Source organism: Apis laboriosa, unplaced genomic scaffold (assembly GCF_014066325.1).
Source record: "Apis laboriosa isolate Shangri-la unplaced genomic scaffold, ASM1406632v1 scaffold30_cov140, whole genome shotgun sequence".
Lineage (NCBI taxonomy): Eukaryota > Metazoa > Arthropoda > Insecta > Hymenoptera > Apidae > Apis > Apis laboriosa.
In genome coordinates, this window is record NW_025222776.1 from 7,082 (window position 1) to 30,060 (window position 22,979).

The following is a 22,979-nucleotide window of genomic DNA, read 5'->3' on the forward strand; positions in this document are numbered from 1 at the left end:
TTCCAAGTTTAAATTCAAATAAGAAATTAAGAATATTTCCATTATTATTTTAATATTTTTACAAAATTGCTAAATAGAAATTAATAAATACAATTAGAAATTAATTAGAAATTAATAAATATAAAAAAAACTTGTTTTCGAAATTTTCCATGAATTCGTCTCGATATCTATTAGCTGATAGACAAAATAATCATTGTGTTACATACAAAAAAATTAAAAGTTTTAATTAAAGAATTTATTTAAAAAAATCAAATATTTTGAAATTATATCAAAAAAAATTTTAATCGATCTACTAATAATGAAAATAATTAAGATAATTTTGTAAATTTTATCTTTAAATTACAATAATATAAAATTCAGTAATTAATATTACACTAATCTTCAAAAAAACATAAATTAATATATAAATATCTAACAAAAAAGGATCTTATAAAACACGACTGTCTTTTATCTATCATATCTATACTTTCCATAAATAGACAACATTCTTCTCGTGCCATATACTCGCGCTAAAGGGTTAAAGAACGAATGGAATCTTTCGTATAAGAGGAACGCGCATTCTCTCAAGCGTGCGCTTCGTTCTAGGCGATCTTGTTCTTAGAAGACACTTTTTTTTTCTTTCAATCTCTCAACACGTTTCTTTCCAAATCCATGGAATGTTCTGGCGAACAAGAATGTAAAGAGAAACATCGAACCGACTGGTCCTTCATTAACATTAGAGTCGCAATCCGGTAATAAATAATTACCTATATTTTCGCGACTAGCGACCCTGAAAACTCATCTGAACGCGAATTGATCAGTTTCATACGTAAAACTGAGATCACAGAAGGGTCTACGTTGACATACCACCGGCCAATATGGCGGTGACGGTAGTAATTCCAAGATTGGTCAGCAGATGGCAGTGGAATAGGGACGAGGCGGACGAAGAATGGAAATCGATCTGCTCGTCCTCGTTCTCGATCATTTTCGTCATCGGTTCGTCCTTCATGCCGGTCGTGTTCCTCTCGTGATTGTGATCCACCTTCCAACTCTTCTTCGAGTCTCGTCTGGTGCTTGGTCTACGCATCGTTGGCGATCTATCGATTCCTGAAAAAAAAAAAAAAAAAAAAAAGGAAATTGACGTGTTAAAAAGCACGTTCTTGGCCGCGATTCGGAATTTACGATGCGACCACGGCCGCGCAACCGATCAAATGACCGCAACTCTCGGGGAGAAATATCGCTTCGATTCGAAATTCGCTTGGAATCGAATCGGGAGATCTTGTTTCACGATTGGGAAACGATTTGTACTTCGATGCGGTGATTAAGAACATACGTGTGCTTTTAACGAATCGCGAATTATAATTTGTGATGCTTTAATTTGCGTATAGGTGAATGTTGATCGATTGTTTATCAAAATTTTATGAAATTTTCGAGATAGATTGGAAATAGATTGATAAATAAAGCTTAAATGTTTAGCATGAATGTTCGTGATTTGTATCTGTTGTATTATTTATTGAAATTTTATTAAATATTTTGGAAATAGATTGTTAAAGTATTAAATATAATGATGAAAATATTAATACAGTTGTCTTATTATGATTTAACTTAAAATTTATGTAAAAGGTATAAGAATATATCTATACCTCTGAATATACGTATGTATACGTATATATGATATATTTTATATTAGAAAAAAATAAAAAAAAATAAAAATTAATTTTTTTATAGTATAGGAATATATAATAGTTACTCAAATTGGAAATGTTATTAGTTTGTAGATTTATATGTTATTAGTTGATTAATTATATTATAATTGATAATATTATAATTTTTGTTAACTCGTTATTTCTCGAAAAATTTCGTCAATCATTTTTCAAAAAATTGCTCATCTATTTCTAATAGTTTCTATAAACTTTCCCAATATTTAATTTCTTTTCATTAAAAAAGTTTGATAAAAGCTAGAATAAATGACAATGGGATTATATTCTTTGAATAGGATAGATGAATATTCCATTTGAGATTCAATATTTTTTTACCTCTTCATCGATACACAAGATTTAAAGTATTCTTGTTCTTTTTTTTATCGATTAATTCCGGATATTTATTAATTCATGTATTTTAAATTTAACTAGAATTATTATTCTTATAAGTGTATTTTATTATTCGTATATTTTTTTGCTCTTAGAGGTTCAGGTATAATAATTTTCTTCTTTTCGTTATACGATTAATTAAACAAACAGATTAATAAATCAAAATAAATTTTTTAAATCTTTCTTCAAAATTTTTACTTTAAATTTTTAACATTTTTCCATTTTTATAAAATATTATTTTTTCGTCGACCAATAAGAAATTCAACATTGGCATAAACAAAATCAATAATTTAATTTTAAATGAAAAATAACTTTAATCAAATTATCAAATTTAGCTTCAAACGTTTAATAATTCAAATTCTCGATATTTTCATAAAATATTAGATTTCTCGAAATTCCTCGATATTATAAATCAATCTTCGTTCTTAATTGATCCAACTTATATTTATCAAAAAGAATGATCAAGAGTTTAAATCGAGAATTCCATCATGTTTGGCTCGAAGTGTGTGATACATAGAGATGAAAAGTAACCTCGTATCTCTCACAAATCCATATCCCAAACGCAGATCTATGGACTGACGTATCCCCTATTTGTTCCACATAAATTCAGCATTATGTACGATACATCGTTACTTGATCAATGTTGGTCGAATACGCCATTAGTTCATCTATGGCTTTAACCTTAGCTTAAGCTTCATACTTGGATCCACAGTTCATTGTTTGATACCTTCAGAGATAGAATTTACAGCTTTGTACTTGAGCAATTGTGAACTTCTGCGTTTGACGTATTTCTAACTTGTGAGAGGGGGAGGGAGGGGATGAATTGTTATGACAGTTGTGTTTGGGTACTTAAAACAAACGAGACACAATGATATTACGAAAAAGACTCTCTCTTTTGTGTAAGGATTTTTATTTATAGAGAGTTGTTTTATTATTTTATCATACATTTGTTATTTTATTTTTCGTTTTCCATTAAATATTAATAAAAAGAAATTAAATTCTATATATACAAAGAATTTACTTCAAAATATTTTTAGTTAATAAAATTCTTCAATGTTAAATGAAAGAAAAAATTAAATAAAATTGAAATAAAATTTATCTTAAGGAAGAAATCTTGATTCGCTGAAAGACTTGATTCCATGACAAATATTTGCCCGTATAACGAAATGCAATTGAATTCTCCGATGCTCGTCCAACGTTCTCGGTTGATGAATAAAATAAAATTCTTTAGTGAAGTACTAGAATCGTAACCTACTTGTTCGATTGCAACTAGCAACGCATTTGATTGAATATTGATTCTGTTCCTATTATAAGAAAACTAATTAAGAGAACGAAGAAGAATGTTTTTTTTCAAATTCATTAAAAAAATATACACGTATAAAATATTTTATGAAATAAAAATACTTCTCGAATTAAAAAATATTCCAGAAAAAAAATTTACACATAATCCAATTTTAAATTGAAAGCATATAGGAAAAAATCATCGACAGCTTTAATATAAAATATTCCTATGTACGTATCACGATTCAAATCGAAACTCGATACCGTGCGATAGAAAATATAAAAGAATTTCGTCGAAGAAAATCGTGATTTAGGGAATAACGCAATAACACGTGGCGACAAATAACGAAGGAAAGATTTCGATTTCCAGAGTGCGAATTGCCGAATCCATTACCCACAAGTCTATTGTCCCGACGCGACAAGAGCCACTGATTCGAGAAATAACACTGCATACGTGTTCAGTATCATGGAGGTCGGCAAAGGAAGAATGCTTCCATGTCAATGTAGCATTGTAATCCTATTACACTACCACAGGATATCGATAAGCGCTTTTGATTGAGCCAGTCTACGTTAATCTGCCGTCGTATCCATTGATTTGATAAGCTTGTTTGAAATCCGGTCCATCGGTGTGGCAGTATATACACCAAAGTAATAGCATTAAACCGTATCTTTAGTACTCGCGTGTATTGCGATACAGGAAAACGGTATACCGCTAGTATAATCTCTGGAAAGAGTATTCCTTCCCGTTCTACTTTGAAATCTACTTGAAATCTTATTTTCTTTTGACCGTCTATGATATTTTTGATTTGATCGTATAATATTGATAGCGATAATAATATTATAAGATAGTGAATATTATCTAGATACTAGTATACTAGTAATGGAAGTTTTTATTTAATTAGCATAGCATTGATAAGTACTATACATTAATTTAAAATTTTGAATGATTGGGATGCAAATTTTTGTGCAAAAGTAGATTTTGATGTTTAAGGAAATAAATCAGATCTTTGTTTAAACTCTATTTTTTTAGTGTTTCTAGTTTAATAAAAATTTTCGTATAAAAATCCGCAGTCCAGCCATTTATGATTAGAATATTCCTTCCCGTTCCACTTTGAAATTTTATTTTTTTTTTCTATAATATTTTTGATTTGATCGTATAATATTGATAGCGATAATAATATTATAAGATAGTGGATACTATCTTGATACTAGTATAGTAGTGGAAGTTTTTATTTAATTAGCATAGCATTGATAATAATACTGTATATTAATTTAAAGTTTTGAATGATTGGGGTGCAAATATTTGTGCAAAATTAGATTTTGATGTTTAAGAAAATAAATCAGATCTCTGTTTAAACTCTATTTTTTTAGTTAATAAAAATTTTTGTATAAAAATTCACAGTCCAGTCATGATTTATGATGATATGCTTTTTAGGCAACAAAGTTTTAATTTCCTTTACTAAATTAATTAATTCTAGAATGTTGTTGCCAGTTAAAACTTAGATGGCTTCTAATTACTATTATGAAGTAATCATAATTTTACCCTTAAATGATGTATGAGAAATATTTTAGTATCTTTAATCTAAGTTGAAACTTATAATTATCGGAATTTATATAGCTTCAGATATTATTTTTCATCAGAAAATAATAATAAATTACCATAACTTCGTAATTAAGGATTAAATTTTTAAACGAATTTAAAACGATATATTATAAAGGATTTATAATTATTACTACTTGATATCCATCTTGCATCCATCAATCATAAAGAAAAGCTCGAAAAGTATGCGGCGGTAGGTTTGTGGCGGTACGTTCCTCGTAATAAACTCGGAATTCTAATTAAGACTTGGAAGACTTTAAAGTTTTCTTCTTACTTCTCAACAGCAACTGACAGTATCATAAACCGTGGAAAAGCGTAGAAAACTGGAAAACTTGTGGAATCGTTGGCGGTTCGTTCCCCCAAATTAAACACGTGTGCTGCAAACATCTCCCTTTTATACGCATTCGTAATGCAAATAACACCGAATGAAACCGAACACATCGTTCTAACGACTTGCACAACCAGCTAGCTATCACGTTGCACATAAATCAAACGCGCGCTCATCTAAGTGACTTTAAATCACTCGCGGGCCAAAGATCCAATCGGTCAATCAATAAACCAATCTGCATCTCGATGTCCATCGAACGGGACAGCGCATCGTTCACGTAACGGATAGTCGCGGCGCGGATGATAACGCGCGTTATCACCGATCTGTCCATTAATAAAGATGAACGCGCGGAATCTCATCAGCGACACAAAGTCCGGCGCAAAGGATTTAATGCTCGTCAAATCGCGCGCTTGACCACGTGCCACCGGTCAAAACAGCTTTACCTGGCTTGAATAATCTTTGGTATGACATTTTTGATTTTCCTTTGTTACATCTCATCGTATTTAACGGGTGGAATCCAGAAATGTAAGTTTTTAACGTTGGAAAATCGTTACACGAAAGTTACGAAGGTTTAAAAGGTAATTTAATATTGGTAAGCTTTTGGATGCTTCGTATCAAAGGATAGAGTTATTAATTTAATTTCACTTGGAATGTAGAAAGGATTTTAGGAATGTAGTTTCATTATCATCATATTATCGTAAATATGTAATCTAAAGATGTTTATATAGAAGTTTAAATTGATAGAAATTGAAGATGAAATTATGAAAATCCGCGCTATTATAAACTTTTATTAAAAAAAACTAAATAATTAAATTTGCTATAGAATGTATTCATTTTTATCTGTAATTTCACTCGTTTAATCCACTATTCTTTAAATCTATAATACTAGTGATTCATTTTATTAGTATACTGTTAACTAGGATATTAATATATTGTGGCGATGAAGATATTGAAAAATCAATTTTAAAAATCAAATCAAAGTGAATTTAAACAATTTATAATCAAATAAATAAATAAATCGATCAAAATTTTTGTATACTAACTTTCGTGTTTGCTTTCCTGGCCTTCCCTCCAAAGATGTTTTCACGAACACATCCTGCATACAAATTACCCGAAAATACGAAAACATTTATAAACACTCGTAATTTCAAACACTTGAATTTTGACGTAACAATTCTGTGTAAAAACTTCTATTTTCGGACTCCGCTCGAATATCACTCCAAGAAGAAGTTTAGCCTTTTCCTGGAAAAATCGAGTAATAACCGGGAGAAATAATCGGGCTGTGTCAACCGCGTATTGGAACGTCGAATGCCGCAAAAGCGGGAATGCACTTGTCACTTGCACGCCTCGTCGAAAATGTTCGTCGACGATATTAATTTTCCCGTGCGCGTGTGGATCCATCGCGGATCCATTCGAAAATACACTTCTTCCAATTATTCCTTTAAAAGAGGACAATCGGCCATGCTCATCTCTGTGGTCAAAGCTCCCGAAAAAAAGTCGACGGTGCGCGATCGTCGAACCGGTAATAAACTGACTGCGGATCAGACGGCCAAGTTTCTTTCATCGACGTGTTTTTTTTTTTTTTTATCGTGGAACGAGTTTGATAAGGGAACGTGACGCGGTTATGGATAGGAGAATGATCGTATTGGAGTGATAGTTTGTTGTTAGTTAACTCGGACGCAGAAAATGTTTGACAGAAATTCGCGAATTGACTTTTGAGAACGAAGCTTTCGTGTCTGGAATTGTGATTTCATGGGATTAAGATCGTTTCAATTCCTTTTTGGTAAAATTATTTTATTTTATTTAAGAAGTAATTGATTTTTGATTAAGATCGTTTCAATTCTTTTTTGGTAAAATTGTTTTATTTTATTTAAGAAGGAGTTATTTAATGTTGAAGGAATTTTTGATAGGGGGCGTGTATAGATGTTGATATCGAGTTGATGGAATAAAAGTAATATTGGCTTTGTGAATGCAAATAATTGATGTAAATTGATTTCTAATTTCAAGTAAGAATGGAATATTTTATGAGTATATCATTCTAGTAAAGTGAAATTATATATTATAATAAATGGATGATAATATTCGAGAGTTATCTTTGAACAAGAGAGAATAACTTTTCATTCGTGACATTATTCCAATGATAAAAGTGAAGTTTTTAAATGTATATTATGATTCTTCAATAAATTCTTCAACGATAGAGATCTACATTGTAATATACGGAATCATTCTCGTAAGATTTTCGATTTTATACCTACATTTATTTCACATACATTTTTACGTATGAATGACAATCCTATTTTTATCATCACGCGTTGTAATAAGACGTTCGAATCCTATATTTTATTCAAAGAATTCTTCATTTCGTTGAACCAATTTTAAAAGATCATATATTTCTATATAATATAAGTTAAGAATGATATGAACCAATCATTTTTCACCGTTTCGGTGAATTATCGAATCGTAGAATCGTAACCGTAAAATATCATTTTCCTTCAATTTTAGTCTCTTTCCGATGTCGAGATATGAAAATTGGAAATATGGGGCGAAATTTAATAGACCGATCTCTCCAACTTTTCGAAAATTGTTCCAGAAGTCGAATTCATCGACAAAAAATAAATATGGATTCGAATCATTTCAAAGGCTAAATCTTAATGTGCATACGTGGCGTCTGCTGGAATCGCAGATTCATCTAGGTAAATATTAAATCGTACGAGGTTCGATGATCAAACTTGCCCTTTGTTTATATAGATTCGCGTTGTTGAATTTCATTTCGGCACTGTAATTGCATTTGTTTCGATGACAAGTGCGGAGTCATGTTTGTTCATAATTATAATCCACGTACTGTGCACACGAATTTGGTTGTATGCACATTAATATTATACATATATAACATTGCTTTTTTAATCGATGATGAATAAAATCTCTAAGTGAGAAAATAAGAAGGACCAAAATTTAATATATACGTGAATTATAAAATTTATCGAAATTGCGACTGTTTCTGAAATTTTCATTTTTTTAAATTATTATCAAAACATTTTTTAATAAAATATTGATGTCACAAATTTAAATCAATTAAATAAGTATTTACACACAAATATTTATCAAAAGTAAACAATTTTTATTTACAATTACCTTTCGATTTATTTATTTCAAAATTAAATCATTTGTTTAGAATCAAATTCAGATTTAATTTATAATTCATCAGTTTAATTTACGCTTCCTCTAGCAATATCTTATCCTGATCTATATCCTATTCCCAACATATTCGACGTATCCAGAATGCGTGTATACATACATATGTATAATATTAAATCTAATAAATAATATATTATGTGTAATAAATGCGTTATCTTGTTTTTAATGAAAAAACATTTCATATGTATGCAGTGCAATTGTTACTTTTTTTTTAGCAATTCTGAATATAAAATTAATTCTTATAATTTTAATATATTTTTCAACTTTATAATAGAAGATAGAATATTAAAATCGGTATTTTCGAGATAAAATTAGCTGGTAAGATAGAAAACTTTTGCAATGAAACTAATTATACATAGCGTGCACGAAGTGGCTAGGAAACAATAGGAGATGATTCTGGAAATTAAACGTTTATTATAAACAATTTGATTCTTCCTTTCTTCTCGATAAATAAATCAATATTCTTAATATTACATACAACTTTCACGTTACTCTCCTAGAAAATCTCTCCTTAAATTTTCCATCTACTTCATATTCGCATGTTCCGAGTGTACACACACTCGTCTACATATCCAACATTAAAAAGCCTCCACGCGTATTTTTCCTGTCGCGGCCATTTTAATTTTCCGCCGTCGCACAATACCGAAATCCATTAAGAACCGCGTAATTGCAGCCAGGCAAAAGCCAATCAGAGGGCCCGGATCCATCTTGGAAAACATTCATCCCTTATAATTCCCTCTTACTTCTACCACTCCTCCATCCTCCTCCTTACACCCCCATTGTCCGATAATTCGTTCTCCTCGCGCCCCAACGAGATTTCCATCGAAATTAATCGACTTTAATGAGGCATATAACCTTCCTTCTCCCCCTCCCTCCTTCGATAATTATTGCTAACGTTATCAGCCGAGACCGATACCGGGGAGGGAGGGAGGGGGAGAAGGGTTTAAGAAAACCAAGGGAAAACGAGTCGACGGATGCGTTTCAACGGGCCGCGAATTATTCAATTATTCGAAGCCAATTTACTCGACGAGGAACTCGAAAGGTGACGATTGCACGGGTTTTATTTACAATTATCGATAATTGAGTACGCGCCCGAATCGAGCCAATCGAGTCCCTCCCTCTCCCTCCTCTCCCCTCCTCTCCTTCTCTTGATCCATCGAATGGCGGTTTTTCGTTAAATCCGTCGTCGTCCCCATTTCTCCTTTCGTCTTCTCGTTTCATTTTCCCCGCGACCTCTCTTTCCCTGCCTTCCTTGCCGGCCGATACTCTAATCGGGCGACCGATTAATTATCAGCCAGAGCAGGGAGAGAGCGTGGGAATCGTGAATAGAGCGGTTTAATCGTATGCATGCCATTCGAAAATCACGTTCCAGGACGAGTCTCGATGAAGGAACTGGGAACCAACGGGGTTGTGCTATCATCCCGTTCGTGATTTTCGGCGATGTATTTGCCTGGGATTGAACGATTTTGGATGGAAATGAACATGTCGAGTAATTTCGATTTTGTAGAGAGATTTTATTTTTTTTTTCTTTTCTTTTTTTTTTTGTGAAATTGTGAACGGAGGGATAATTGTTGTTTTTCGTAAATATTAATTTTGATATTTCTCTTTTTTTTTTTTATATTGTTTCCTCTATGTTCCGAGATTATGGATTTTGCCGAAGAAATTAGGGATTCGTTGCAAAATTGATTTTCACGATGTATAGCTGAGAGTTTGCAGCACGATAATTTCGAATGATGGATGGTTATGTGGTATAATTTTATAGGGGAAGGGTGTTATGAATGGAGGTTTTTGTATGAGAAGTATTAGTGATTAAGTCGTATTTGGTAGATTTTTCTTTATGGAATACAGAAAATGAAAGTGTATTTAAAAAGATTGCAGCTTTAAAACCGTTTAAAGCTGAACGGTCGCGTTAACGCAATATTTCATTTCGAGTATTTTTTTTTTTTTGAATTTAAAGCGCAGAGATAAATCAAAAATATATAATAAATTTTGCTCACTCGAAGCGACTAAATCATTATTTTGGAGGTGTGAAAATTTATCAAGTATACACGAATTTTATTATTTCCCATTTGAACGCGAATGAATAATGGATGAGAGTTTATTCTACGCGCGAAAATCAGTTAAAAATGTAGTGGAAAATTTTTGTTCAAGAAAATTAAGTTTGCAGATATTCAGTTAAGATATATAAAATAATGAACGAATCTAAAAATTTAAAAATGAATTTTCGATTGAAAAAATTCTTTTTTTTTTTTCACTTATTTTTGCATATATTTGCAATAACGTACTACATATTAGTCAAATTTATCAGTACTTAAGTTATATTTTCAAATTTGATATTCCCGAAAATAAGAAACAAGATCAAATGAAACAATTTTATTTATTCATCTTCGATTTATTTTCGTGTTAAGAATTTATCTTCGCTGTATTTTTCACATACGTAATGATCCGTTTTAAATATAACTATATTTCTTTTTAGATAAAAATCAATATTAATTTTTCCAAAATCACTTGCAGCCTTTAAAAAAAATAAAAAATAAAAAACAAATCTGAAACCAATCAATTTGATTGATTCGATAGTATTAGTATTAAAAAAATAATTACTATCTTGGTTCATTTCCCCTAAAATCAATATTCGAGTCATTCGAGTAGTTCAGTAATTGCGTGAACAACCCTGTACAGGCCACGTGACGTTTATGTAGGAAATTTGACATGATATGATGCGACATGACGTGGGATTATACGACCTGTCATAATTTAAAGCTATCTGAAATTCTTCATCGATTGCAGTATGTTTTCTCTCTCTTTTTTTTTCCCCCTCTCTTTACAAATTACGATACTAACGTCATTAGCTAACGAGAAACAACTTTGCAACAGAAACAGCAGTTTCTCTTCGGGATACTTCTTTAAGAAGCATGTAAATATTTGCAATAGCAAAAATAAAAAAAAAAATATTGATGCAATTTTCTTGTTAAAATGAGCTAATTTATCTTATGAATTAGCTCGATGAATGAAATAAGAGTAAAATCTATAAAATTAAAAATTAAAGTTTGAAAGTAAAAGAATTAAATAAGTAAAGTTAGAATATATTATAAAGTACAGGAGAAAAGTTATGATAAATTCATTTCTATTGATTTTTCATTTTTCACGTGATCAAGTGACTGAAAGTGAGTATTTTAAAATGTTGAAAAAGTTAAAAACTTGACAAGTTCCAAGGTATAATGATTTGAATGATGAGCATATAGGAAAATAATTTCATACGTGCGATTTAGGATGATAGTTTTATATATTTATATATAATATATGAATAAAAAAACTTTTAGGATAAATAATATTTATTAAATAAAGAAGAAAAGTCTTCAAAAATTAATATTTTCAATGTTATAAATAATTTTTTTGTTTTGGTTGAAAACAGCAATTTTGAGAACTGACACGCCATGTAAAAACAATGGCCTTATTATTTCTTCTTTTTCTGTTTTTTTACATGTCTTCCTTTCATTTCTTTACACACGCTTGACATCTTCATTAGAATTACATATTCATTAAAAAATTCTTTAAAAATTATTTGCTTTGGTAAAAAATTGCTTATAATTTTGAAAATATTTTCATTAATAATTATTATAAAAGATATTTTTTTTCTTCATTTATCAGATATTATTTATCATAAGAATTATGAATCTTTCTTTTTCATCATTTATATACATATGTTTGTGTATATAACAGTATTTTTATTTGATTATAACTAAGATTATATTATACATTCATTTTATTGTGATAAAATTCCTATATACTGGAAAATTTCTTTTTTAATTTCATTTATTGTTAACTTTAAATTTGTTTATTTCTGTCTATTTGGTTCGAGTTCGTATGAATTCTATTTTCAATTTGATTTGCTGGTTTCCATTCAAAAATAAAATTTCACTAGGAAATTTTGCCAATTTGTAAAAATTGATGAGAACTATGTAACCAATCAACGAATTTCGGTATATACGTGTGAGAGATTTATATCCGTATTTTTTTTGCTTCGATTTTCGATATTATCCATGTATAATATTGATAATTTTTTTTTTAGAATATCGAATATTAAAAATCTCTTTCTTGCTACAATTATATATTCTATTTATTTTTATTTTGACATAGTTTCAAGAGTAACATATGACAGGAACGTAATCTCGTGGATTTATTTTAATTGTTTAATTTAGAACAAAAAATATACATAGAATATAAATAGAAAAAGTTCTTAATTTGTATGTATCTATATAAAAGAATTTTTATTTTAAAATATTTATTATAAATATATATATGTACTACATAATAAAGTAGTAGTAATACATATATATATATATACGTAAGGAAATATTTTATGAAAAATTAAAAGTAAAATTAAATGAATTTGAAATAAATATTTCCTTATTAATACTTTTGTAATTGTATTTCATATTTTATATTATCATGTGTTAAATTATAACAAAGAAATTTAAAAAAATAAAACTGTAAATAATATAAAATAAAGGAGCAATTTAAATGAATTAAATTAGGATCTGCGAAATTATCGATATTCGGGGATTATCTTAATATATTATAAATTTAAAAAAAAATAAATGAAATTAGAACAATATAAAATAAATAAAAAATATATAAAAGGATTAAACGATCTCCGATATTAATATTTACAAATTATATAATTTTGAGGTTATGGAATATCGAACGATGAGAAACCATTGAACAAGATCCACTATTTCTTTGTGATCACACAAGTTTCTAATTGGTACAGTATATCGTCAAATTTGCACGACAGAGAGATTACATACAGCTTAACATTTTCTCCAGTTAAATAACGTTTAAACAGCTCACCTGGACGCGTATGTTTGTTTAATTAATTCAAGTCTCACCGGTTAAATTACTTTTCAAAGCGGTTGAAAGAACCGTCACGATAATTAACAAGTTGCAAAACAGAAGAAAGTTTGTCCATTATCTTCAACACGTAACGTTATTTAGCGTATTAAATTTTTCGCCTGGCACGTAACGAAGAAGTTTTTTCGCATAGGGAAACGAAAATCGTTAATAACATGGCAAGTAAAAAAAGGAAGAAGAGGAAGGAGTTAGGTAAATGGCGAGAAACACGAAATTCTTATTTTATATTCTTTTTATTATACCAAGAAATTTATATTCATATTCAATTTTTTGCTAATAATTAATTAAATTCGTAATAAATTTGGTTTAATGGTTATTATCTTAGAATATTTTTCTTGAATTAGATTTTTTAAATTAAATTAGATTTTTATTTGGAAATTAATAGTATATCTAATTGGATTATATTATATCGATTTCTTTAAAATGTTTTATATAGATTTCAATTTAATAAATTTATCTAATAAATTTTATTTAATAGTTATTTTAAAAATATTTGTCAGTCAATTTAGTTTATATCTTTTGAATTATTAGAATACGAATTTCTAAATATATTTTATTTATCTAGTAATTGGCTAGATATATTACTCTTTTTAGTTAAAATATTCCATTTAGAATCTCGCGATATACGGTGAAAACGGAAGTTTTTGTCATTTTCTTTCTGAAATCCTTGCGAGAAAAAATAAATTAGATCTCTATAAAAACATACAAGTTTTTCTAACATTATTTGAATAAAGAAAACACATTATAAAATACTAAATATTGTTAAATAATGCAAAATTTTCCTCTAGATTTTTTTTTTTTTGTTTCATTTTATCTGAAACAAAAGAAAAAATAATTTCTTGAAAAATCGATAATTGTTATTAAAATTTAATTTAATATATAATAAGTTTAAAACGATATAGTGGCTATAATTTATTTTTCATTTCAATCTTTACAACTGATTCTTCGATAAAACCATTTAAATCAAAATATTAAGTAGTAACACGACATATTTCATGTTTAATTATCGCAATGAAACTTAGTCTACAACGATAAACGAATTCTGATATAATTAACTATCGCAATATGGCGGTTTGTGAAAACTTTAAAACGGGTGCCAGAGGTATCCCTGTAATTCCATATTAGTTGTACTAATTGAATATCGCGAATCCTAATAACGACTCCCAATGGCTCGATTATGTTACCTGTACAAGCTGTATCGTGGCATGCGGAAACGGCTTCCGGAATGGATTTAGCACGTGAAATCGATAAAAAAATATTCATATAAATGTACGTTTTATTTGGCCTTGTTGTTGCAACAAATTTTGCGTTCCAATATAAAAATTATTAAACTAATTTTAATTTTAATTAAAAAAAATTTCGCGGTTATTCACGCGAAATTAGCGATTTAATTTTATTGTAATTCATATTGCAAAATATGCAAAAGCAATTCATGATATATTTATGATATTAAAAAAGGGAATTAATTAATAGAAAGATAAACTTATTCCTTATATAATTAATTTCCCTAAACAATTAAAAAATCTGAAAATACCAAATTTGCAAATGTATCATTCCTGCCATAAAATATGATCCATATCCTATTATATTTCTACTATTTCACAAATTGATCGAGTGAATTGATCGACGCTCATAGATTATTCAAATAATTTTAATTTCTTCTTTCCAACAGATGAATTGACCTGCAACGGGCATTCCAATTTTTACATGCAATTTTTATCGCGGAGCTTAGTTTGAAAAAAACCCTAAATTGGCAAAGTAGAATGGCGTTTATTAAGATGAATTAATTGAATGGCACGAAAATATCGTTGCCAATCTGAATTGATCGACGAAATTTAACGTCTCTTAATACTAGCTTCGTTCCTCTCAACCCTCTCTCGACCTTTTCTCTTGCACCTTCGATCCGATATCATCGAGTGGTTACATAGCCGTAATTAACGAAAGTTACGATAACGAGAGGATTTCGCGAACTGATAAGCAGAAAAGTTGCGCAGTTATGAAATCGCTGTGCAATTGCTATCGTTGAATGAACGGTATTACAAAAATAATTTCTTTGGATATCCTCTTGAGCATTAAATTTTCTCGATTCCTTCGACTAAATATAACAAGAGGATTATCATAGAAATGAAACTGTTACACGTTATATATCTGACGACTGTATAACTAATTAAACGTTAAATTAGTACGTGGAAAATTTTTAGAAGATTTTTGTTCTTTGCTGAGGTCGGTTTTTTTAAGCACGATGTAGATCACGTTACGCGCATGTGGAAGAGATTTTGAATGGAAGTCTAGGAAGTATAGGAAAAAGAGAGGATGTGAAGAAAATGGAAAATGTATTATTATCGATAACGATACTTTTTAATTATTTTATTCTTTTCTCTTAGTCCTGATGCTAATTCTAATTATTATTGTGTAACACGATTGCGTGATTAGTAACATTTTAGATAATTGAGATTTTTGATAATGGCGTTGACTGTAGTCATGATTTAAATTAGGTTAATGAAGTTTTGCATTATCCTATTTTTCTATCCATTATCTTAATTCTATTATTCAAATGAGATGTGCTTGCAATTTTAATGCTATGAACGATTGATCGATGTTGACAGAATTGGAGAGTGATCGTATAAGTGAAAGTCGCATCAAAAATTTTTTAATGAAAATAATTTTATGGAAATAATTTTTTAATCGAAAATTTTAATCGATATCAATTATTAATATTCGGTACGATGTTATCGATATCGAAGGATAATTATCAATGATTTATAAAAATTATAGAGAATTTTTGATGAAAATGAAAAAAAAAATATTTCCAATGGATATCGAATTTTGAATAATAAATGATAAAATTCGATTTACTTACTGTACAGTTTAATTTTCCCGTCCATTTCCCCTAATGAATTTCTCGCAACGCATCGATACGATCCAAAATCTTGAAGTTGTACGGATTTTATAGTAAGCTTCATAGTGATCTCGTACCCCTTTGGAATTGTCTCAACCTTATAATTATCTACAAACAAAAATACGAGAGATTTTGTTAATTATTGAATCATATTTAAAAAATAATTAAATAAAGAAATTAACTCTAATATAGTACAAGTAAAATTTTCGCATTGTGTATAATTCAAAAAATTTTCTCCAAAAAATATTTTCACGATAGAAAGAATATACGTGTACAAGATGTTTAATTGTGTTGAAATAATAAATCTGAAACGATTGAGGATAGATAAACATTTCAAATGGAAACATTAAATTATTTGGAATTGACATTTGATTTGATGTGTGTTTATATACACTGAAAATCGAAGTATTTGAAAAGCTTCTCCTGAAATGAAATCGATACGTATTTCTATTCTCTTTTGTACAAAACAAATTGACAACATTTTTCTCTGAAAACAATTCGTTCAAAAAATATCAACTTAGATATAAAAGAGAAGAATAAAATTTTCTATCTTTTATCGTTTGATAATCATTATAACCTCAGAGTATCCCGTATAAAATTATTAGAACTATAAAAATTTTATAGAGAAAACCAATGCATTAATTACACAGTCTAATAACATTTTTTTTTTTCTAAGAAAAACGTATTCTCACGAACAATCGTTCTTCGTAATTGAAAATCTCGTTCAATCTCTGCCCACGTTGTTCGTACGAAGAATGCAATGAAAAAGTGCTTGATAAGACTCATCACTCGCGAGTTCCGCTATTAATCCCGTGGTGGTGTAATTGCTCGTCTGTTAAAAACCTAATTCGTTTCATTTCTACGAGATGACAACGATAAGAATGTGATCGTCTATTTCGAGCAATGAATGTTGAATGACATAAAAAGAACTAGATTAATTTTAGTTATTTTATTCCGTGACGTAATCAATATCATTTGGCTACGAGACAGTTGTTAGAAATATATGGAAAAGTAAAAGATTATAAGTTATGTAATAAAAAAGTAGACAATATAGGATTTTTTCTGGTTCGTAAGATTTTTCTTAAATCAAATCTTTAAGAAGTTATGTTGTAAATGTGATCAATCGATTTCACTATTTGAATATGGCGCCTTTTTCTGTAAGATTTAAACGAAAAAAGATTATAAAATTTTATTAATTGACAAATAAAATAATTAACAAAAATTATATATAATATCATAACGATATAAATCATGATATATTATATGTAATTTTGAAATTATTTTATTTTATTTTTTTTTTTCTCATATATTGAATATATACTTTTGTGATTTTCTATTAGATATAATATAATTCTGTGTAGAAACAAGAAAATCGTGTGTATATTTAAAATCTAATTTAATTCAAGGAATTATCATAAAATCCAGATCAAATTTTTAAAATTTTCAATATTAATAATATTATAAAAATCGTAAAATACGTAAAAAAATAATTTTTATTTTTTTATTTTCTATTATATTTGAAGAATTCGATATAATTCAAATAACGCAGAAAGATTGATTTAATTTGAAAATCGATTTAATTTGGTTTATAATCTTTAAGGGATTAACTATAATATGAGAATGCAAAAAAATTGTTCTTCCAATTTTATATTTTATAGAAACACACATGTTCTGAAGACAAAAATATATGAAAGAATAAAAAACTTTTATCTCTTTTGCTGTTACAACATTACGTGAATTGAATATACCATGCTTTTACATGGCTGCCATTTTCTAAATTTCACGAACAATCTCCATGTTGAAATTCGTTCAATGTTCTGAAAATGCACATATACACATTTGCTTATCAGCATATTTTCCTTGCTATTTTAATATGTAACTTCTTCTACATATATTCGAGCATTCATCCTCGTATATTTTTTGAACAATATTAATATTTTTTTCTAGCCAGACGTGACGCGTGAAGACATAACGTAAATGAAGTTTTATTATGCTTTGCTAGGTATACGTGGTTGGAATGAATAAAAAAAAAATTAGGTTAAACTTTTAAATATTATAATGATAAAAATTTTTCTTAATGACTCTTCATTCTTAATTTAAGGAGCTTAATTATCTATTTCTATATAGATTCTGCATAAGAAATAATTCAAATTGTAACTTTTTGTAGAATATAGAAAATATTCTACATTATGACAGCCTATGTTTTCCATGTATGTATTCTCTAGTTGATATTTGAAGTCTTTTTTATTATCAACAAAGTTTTTGCAAAGAAAAATATCGCTTGAAATTACCGCAAGAATTTATTAAGCTGTATTTCCCATATTTATCTGCCGCATTTTTTGGCCACCCTGTATATAAAGAATTTATACACAGAAAATTATTCGAATAGCAATTCGTTATTTTTCCATCAGGAGAATACAACAATGAGAAAATACTCATATTTCGACTTGTTAAATATTGTCCTTTGTCCCAATAACAAATCTCTCTCTCTCTCTCTCTGTTATTTTTACTGCATGTCACGTAATCCAGACACCGCGATCAACTTCCAAATACGCCTGAACTGACAAAGGATTAACCGTTTCCGCAAAAGCTTTTCCGTAACCAAGGAAAACGATCATCGAGCCAGGACGATTTTACCCATGTGTTACTGCGTCACTTTCCTTCCTTTTTCTCTCTTTCTTTTTTTCTTTTTTCTTTTTTCTTTTTTTTTAATCCCCTTTTCTTTGTTTCGTTCCGCTCAATCCGTACGTTTAACGAGTTTCTGTCACGCAACGCGTATTTTCTCACGAAGTCGACGTATCAATTAATTCAAAAATAAATGCGCGGTCCGCGGCTTGATTAAAGATGGCCGTGATTCGGTAACAAAAAGGAGGAAATTAAGATACACGCGAGAGAGACATGTTATTAATTTTCAACGCGTTAACAATTAACTCAAAGGGGATAAAGCGGCGCGCATGCGCTTCGTTGTTTCACGTGCGTGCCCCTTCACCACCATCCTCTCTCTCTCCAATTATCACGAAAGGATATTAGGCTTAAAGGCGAGACAATTACATTTGATTGAAATAATTAAGCATTAGTGTTATTTAGTAATAAAGTTGTATCCCGTCTTTCGAAGATATTTGAGATAAAAATTGAGAAAATTTGTTTTCGAGAATGGATAAAAAATTGATGAATCTGTTTTGAAAAATATTTAGAGATGTAAATATTTTTGTTTTCTTTTTAAGGAATAATAGGAGAATAATATATATGATTATTTGGAACTTTTAATTATCAGGTTTAAATTTTCTTTATTAAAATATTTGTTGAATGTATCATATTGGAGAGACAATTATTCTATAATATTATAGATCTCATAATTGAAATTAGATTTCTGTTATGAATCTTTTAAGAGAGAAAGAAATTTATGACAAAAATATAATTTGAATTTAAAGATTACTAATAAATTGTTAAATTGTTAAAAAAAATTACATTCAAAAATTTCTATTCCAGGATAATAGATAGATTGTTCTTATAAAATGATGAATCATTGAAAAAATTCATCGTTCGAAAAATTGTGAATTACTTTAATATATGTAATATATATCTATATTAAAAAATTAATTTCTCTCTCGTTATTTGAATAAAAGAAAATAAAAGCATGTGTTCTATGAAGAAAAATTCAATATTTGCATACCATTCGTAATCGTTTCGTTAGACGGCCTAGTCCAATAAGTGATTGCTGTTGGATAAGCCTCGCTGTGACATTCTAGAACGAGCGTTTGACCCTCATAAGCGCCAACTAACTGGTTTTCAATCCATACCATTGGCTGAACTGCGAACAGAATTTCCATTAATATTTCATGCACCTTGTATCTACATATGAAATCAAAATTTTCTACCGTTAATTGCTTCCTTCGCTTGTACACTCGACTAAACGTTTGATAGGTATAGAGAATATAATAGATTTTGAGAGAGTTGCATTAATGAATTTATGTGATGATGGATTTGTACTTAAATATTAATAGCGTACAAAGTGATTCTGAATTGGCACTAAATTTACTGAAAATTAATTATAGAAATATATGTAGAAGTAAGTACTCAAAAACCTCGTGAATTTTTATTAAAATTTTAATAATAGAAATTAAAATATAATTGCATATAATTTTTAATAAGATTGTTAGTTTTTATACTTTTTTTTTTATAAAGTATTTAATTTTTTCAATTTTTCGAAAATCTATGCTAAGATTTTTGAATTGAGATTCTTTTTCAATTAAACATTTTACGTTTTAAAATTTATTTTTATTTAAACGAAAATTTCGTGAAAAAATGAGGAGAAATAAGTAAATATCATTATATCACTTGATTTTTGTACGATCATAGATTATTTTAATTTTATCCATCATTTTCTATATTACTCATCTCATATATTTTTTCAAAGACATGTAAACTTTTAAGAAAAATTCACAAATCATTTTTTTTTTAAAAATAATATTCCGTGAGAGAAAATTCAAATTTTCTTTCAATTTTATAAATCATGATCCAATAATTCCCTTATAAAATTTACATCAACTAACAAATTCCACAAATGAAAAAAATCGCAATTCCCAATTATCAAAAAAGACTTTTAATATCGTATAATTTCACGTAACGCACAATAATACTAAAAAAAATACAAAAGATCAATTTACAATTTATATCTGTCCAGCAGAAATCAATCGAATTACAAAATTCGTTTCAATCAATATAAAAAAAAAAAAAAAAAAAAGAAAGAGAAAAATGAAAAGAAATTAACGCACGCGAATTTTACTACAAATCCGGATTTGATGGAATATTTTCAGCTCAAAAATGGACGTTTCAAAGATCCCATATTTTAATCAATCCGGTAAGATGGTCGACAAGCCGGCTCGTGACAGCAGAGATTCGCCGGTGGCGGAAAATATTTAAGGCGTTACTTGAGCGACGGAAACAATGGTCCTTCGCATCTGCCATTCACGGCCTCCCAAGTGGCGTCATTATGGTACCGCTCTCCCGGCGGAGAGACCACGACCACGTTGCAGCGAGACCTTAAATTGCATTTTCCAACGTGCGTGCACAATGCATTGTTAACGCTTTCGGTTGTTTGCCTTTGTGCCTTGCTCGTGACCCATTAATTGCTCTTCGAGTCGAAGATTTACAAACGATTAAATTCTCTCTCTTTATTGAAATTATACAAGCATCTCTCCTTATTTTTGAGAGCGATTTTTTGAGATTTAGGCTTGATGCGAAAATTGTTGTTTTGTTATTTCGATTTTGACAATTTTTATTGTTGGAAAGAATTAAAAGAATTGCAATATTAGTTACGGTTATTAGTTACAGTATTACAATTTTAAATTTGAATTTTTTAAAATAATTTTCGTGTGATTTATGATTCCTCAGATTTTCCGTATGTATAGAGTAAATGATTTGGTTATTCTTTATAGGATAATGATTATTTTTGAATATTTTTGCATGTAATTTGAATATATATACATAATTTCTATAATCATATAACAAAATCCGATAAATCGCTGTTTTATAAAAATTGAAATATATATTTTCTCACGTACTATCTATAGTTAATCACTAAAATTTCATCTAAAAATATTTTTTACAACAGGGTAATGGAGCATCAATTCCTTTATGGTTTAAAACATTAGATTGAAAATAATATTAATAGGCACTTTAAAGATTGATTTCATCCTCTCGATCATTATTAATAAAAAAACTGCTCCATCACGATCTACGTACTATTTCATAAAACATTGTAGAATTATCATTGATTTCAATAAAACACAAATTATTAATCAAATTTTCGTAACCTGTACAAAGACTTTTGCCTCTATACAAAATCACTAGTTAATGACATCTGTCTATCACTTGAACAACAAAAATTAACCGCGAGAAACAAACTTTAAACCCTTTCTTTTAAAATTAAGAAAACACGAGATATCAGATTTTACTATCCAACAAATCATCAAAATTTTTCATCAAAATGAGGTAGCATAGAAAGTAAAGAATTCCACATAATTTATAATTTATATATATATACATATACACGTTGTTCTCGACAAACAAGCGCGCCACGACTGAAAATACATATGCATATTCAAGTAATACGTACAGTAAACGTTGAGGACGATCCGCTTGCTCACTGCTGGCGGCACACCGTTTGACGCTATGCACAGATACGGTCCCATGTGGGCACGCGTGACACGCGTTAGCTTCAACACGGAGCCCTGGCCTACTGTAACAAAACGTATGGAAACGTATAATACACAGAGGGCGGCACGTGTTCCATTTTATTGGAGCTGTATAAGCGAGGATGGTTTCGTTTAAAAGTGAGATACTTTCGAAAAATCGCTATCTCGCTCGAATGGTTTGCAATCCTCGAATGGAGTGGGGAATGATTCGACCGCATGAAAACCGAGTGCATTAAGTAGTCGATTTTGCTCCCGTTTGTATATCTATTGTGACGTTTTTTTGGAGGAGGGAGGGAGGGGTAGGGCTAGTTGATTTTTCGTGTAAAGGAAGAGAACTATTTTGAAGCATAGGAATTCTATCTCGCGATCCGTTGGAGGAGGAATATTGATTTTGCAATGTGTGTTTTGCATGTGAAATTAATTTTGTTTTGATGTTATTATTTTTATATCATCATTGTCAAAAGGGAAATTCCTCACGAATGGATAAGATATGATTAAG

General features: G+C 29.2%; 1 protein-coding gene across 1 annotated transcript in view; it reads right to left on the bottom strand.

Moving 5' to 3' along the window:
- Positions 1-832: 832 nt before the first annotated feature.
- The window catches only part of LOC122714458 (lachesin-like), a 172,521-nt gene continuing 150,374 nt past the window's right edge, over positions 833-22,979 (bottom strand). The window contains exons 5-8 of the mRNA XM_043935795.1: positions 22,402-22,524; positions 19,957-20,094; positions 16,245-16,391; positions 833-1,086 (exon numbers count right to left, since the gene is read on the bottom strand). Of these exons, the coding sequence (XP_043791730.1) occupies positions 833-1,086; positions 16,245-16,391; positions 19,957-20,094; positions 22,402-22,524 (662 nt within the window). The remainder of the gene's footprint in view (positions 1,087-16,244; positions 16,392-19,956; positions 20,095-22,401; positions 22,525-22,979) is intronic.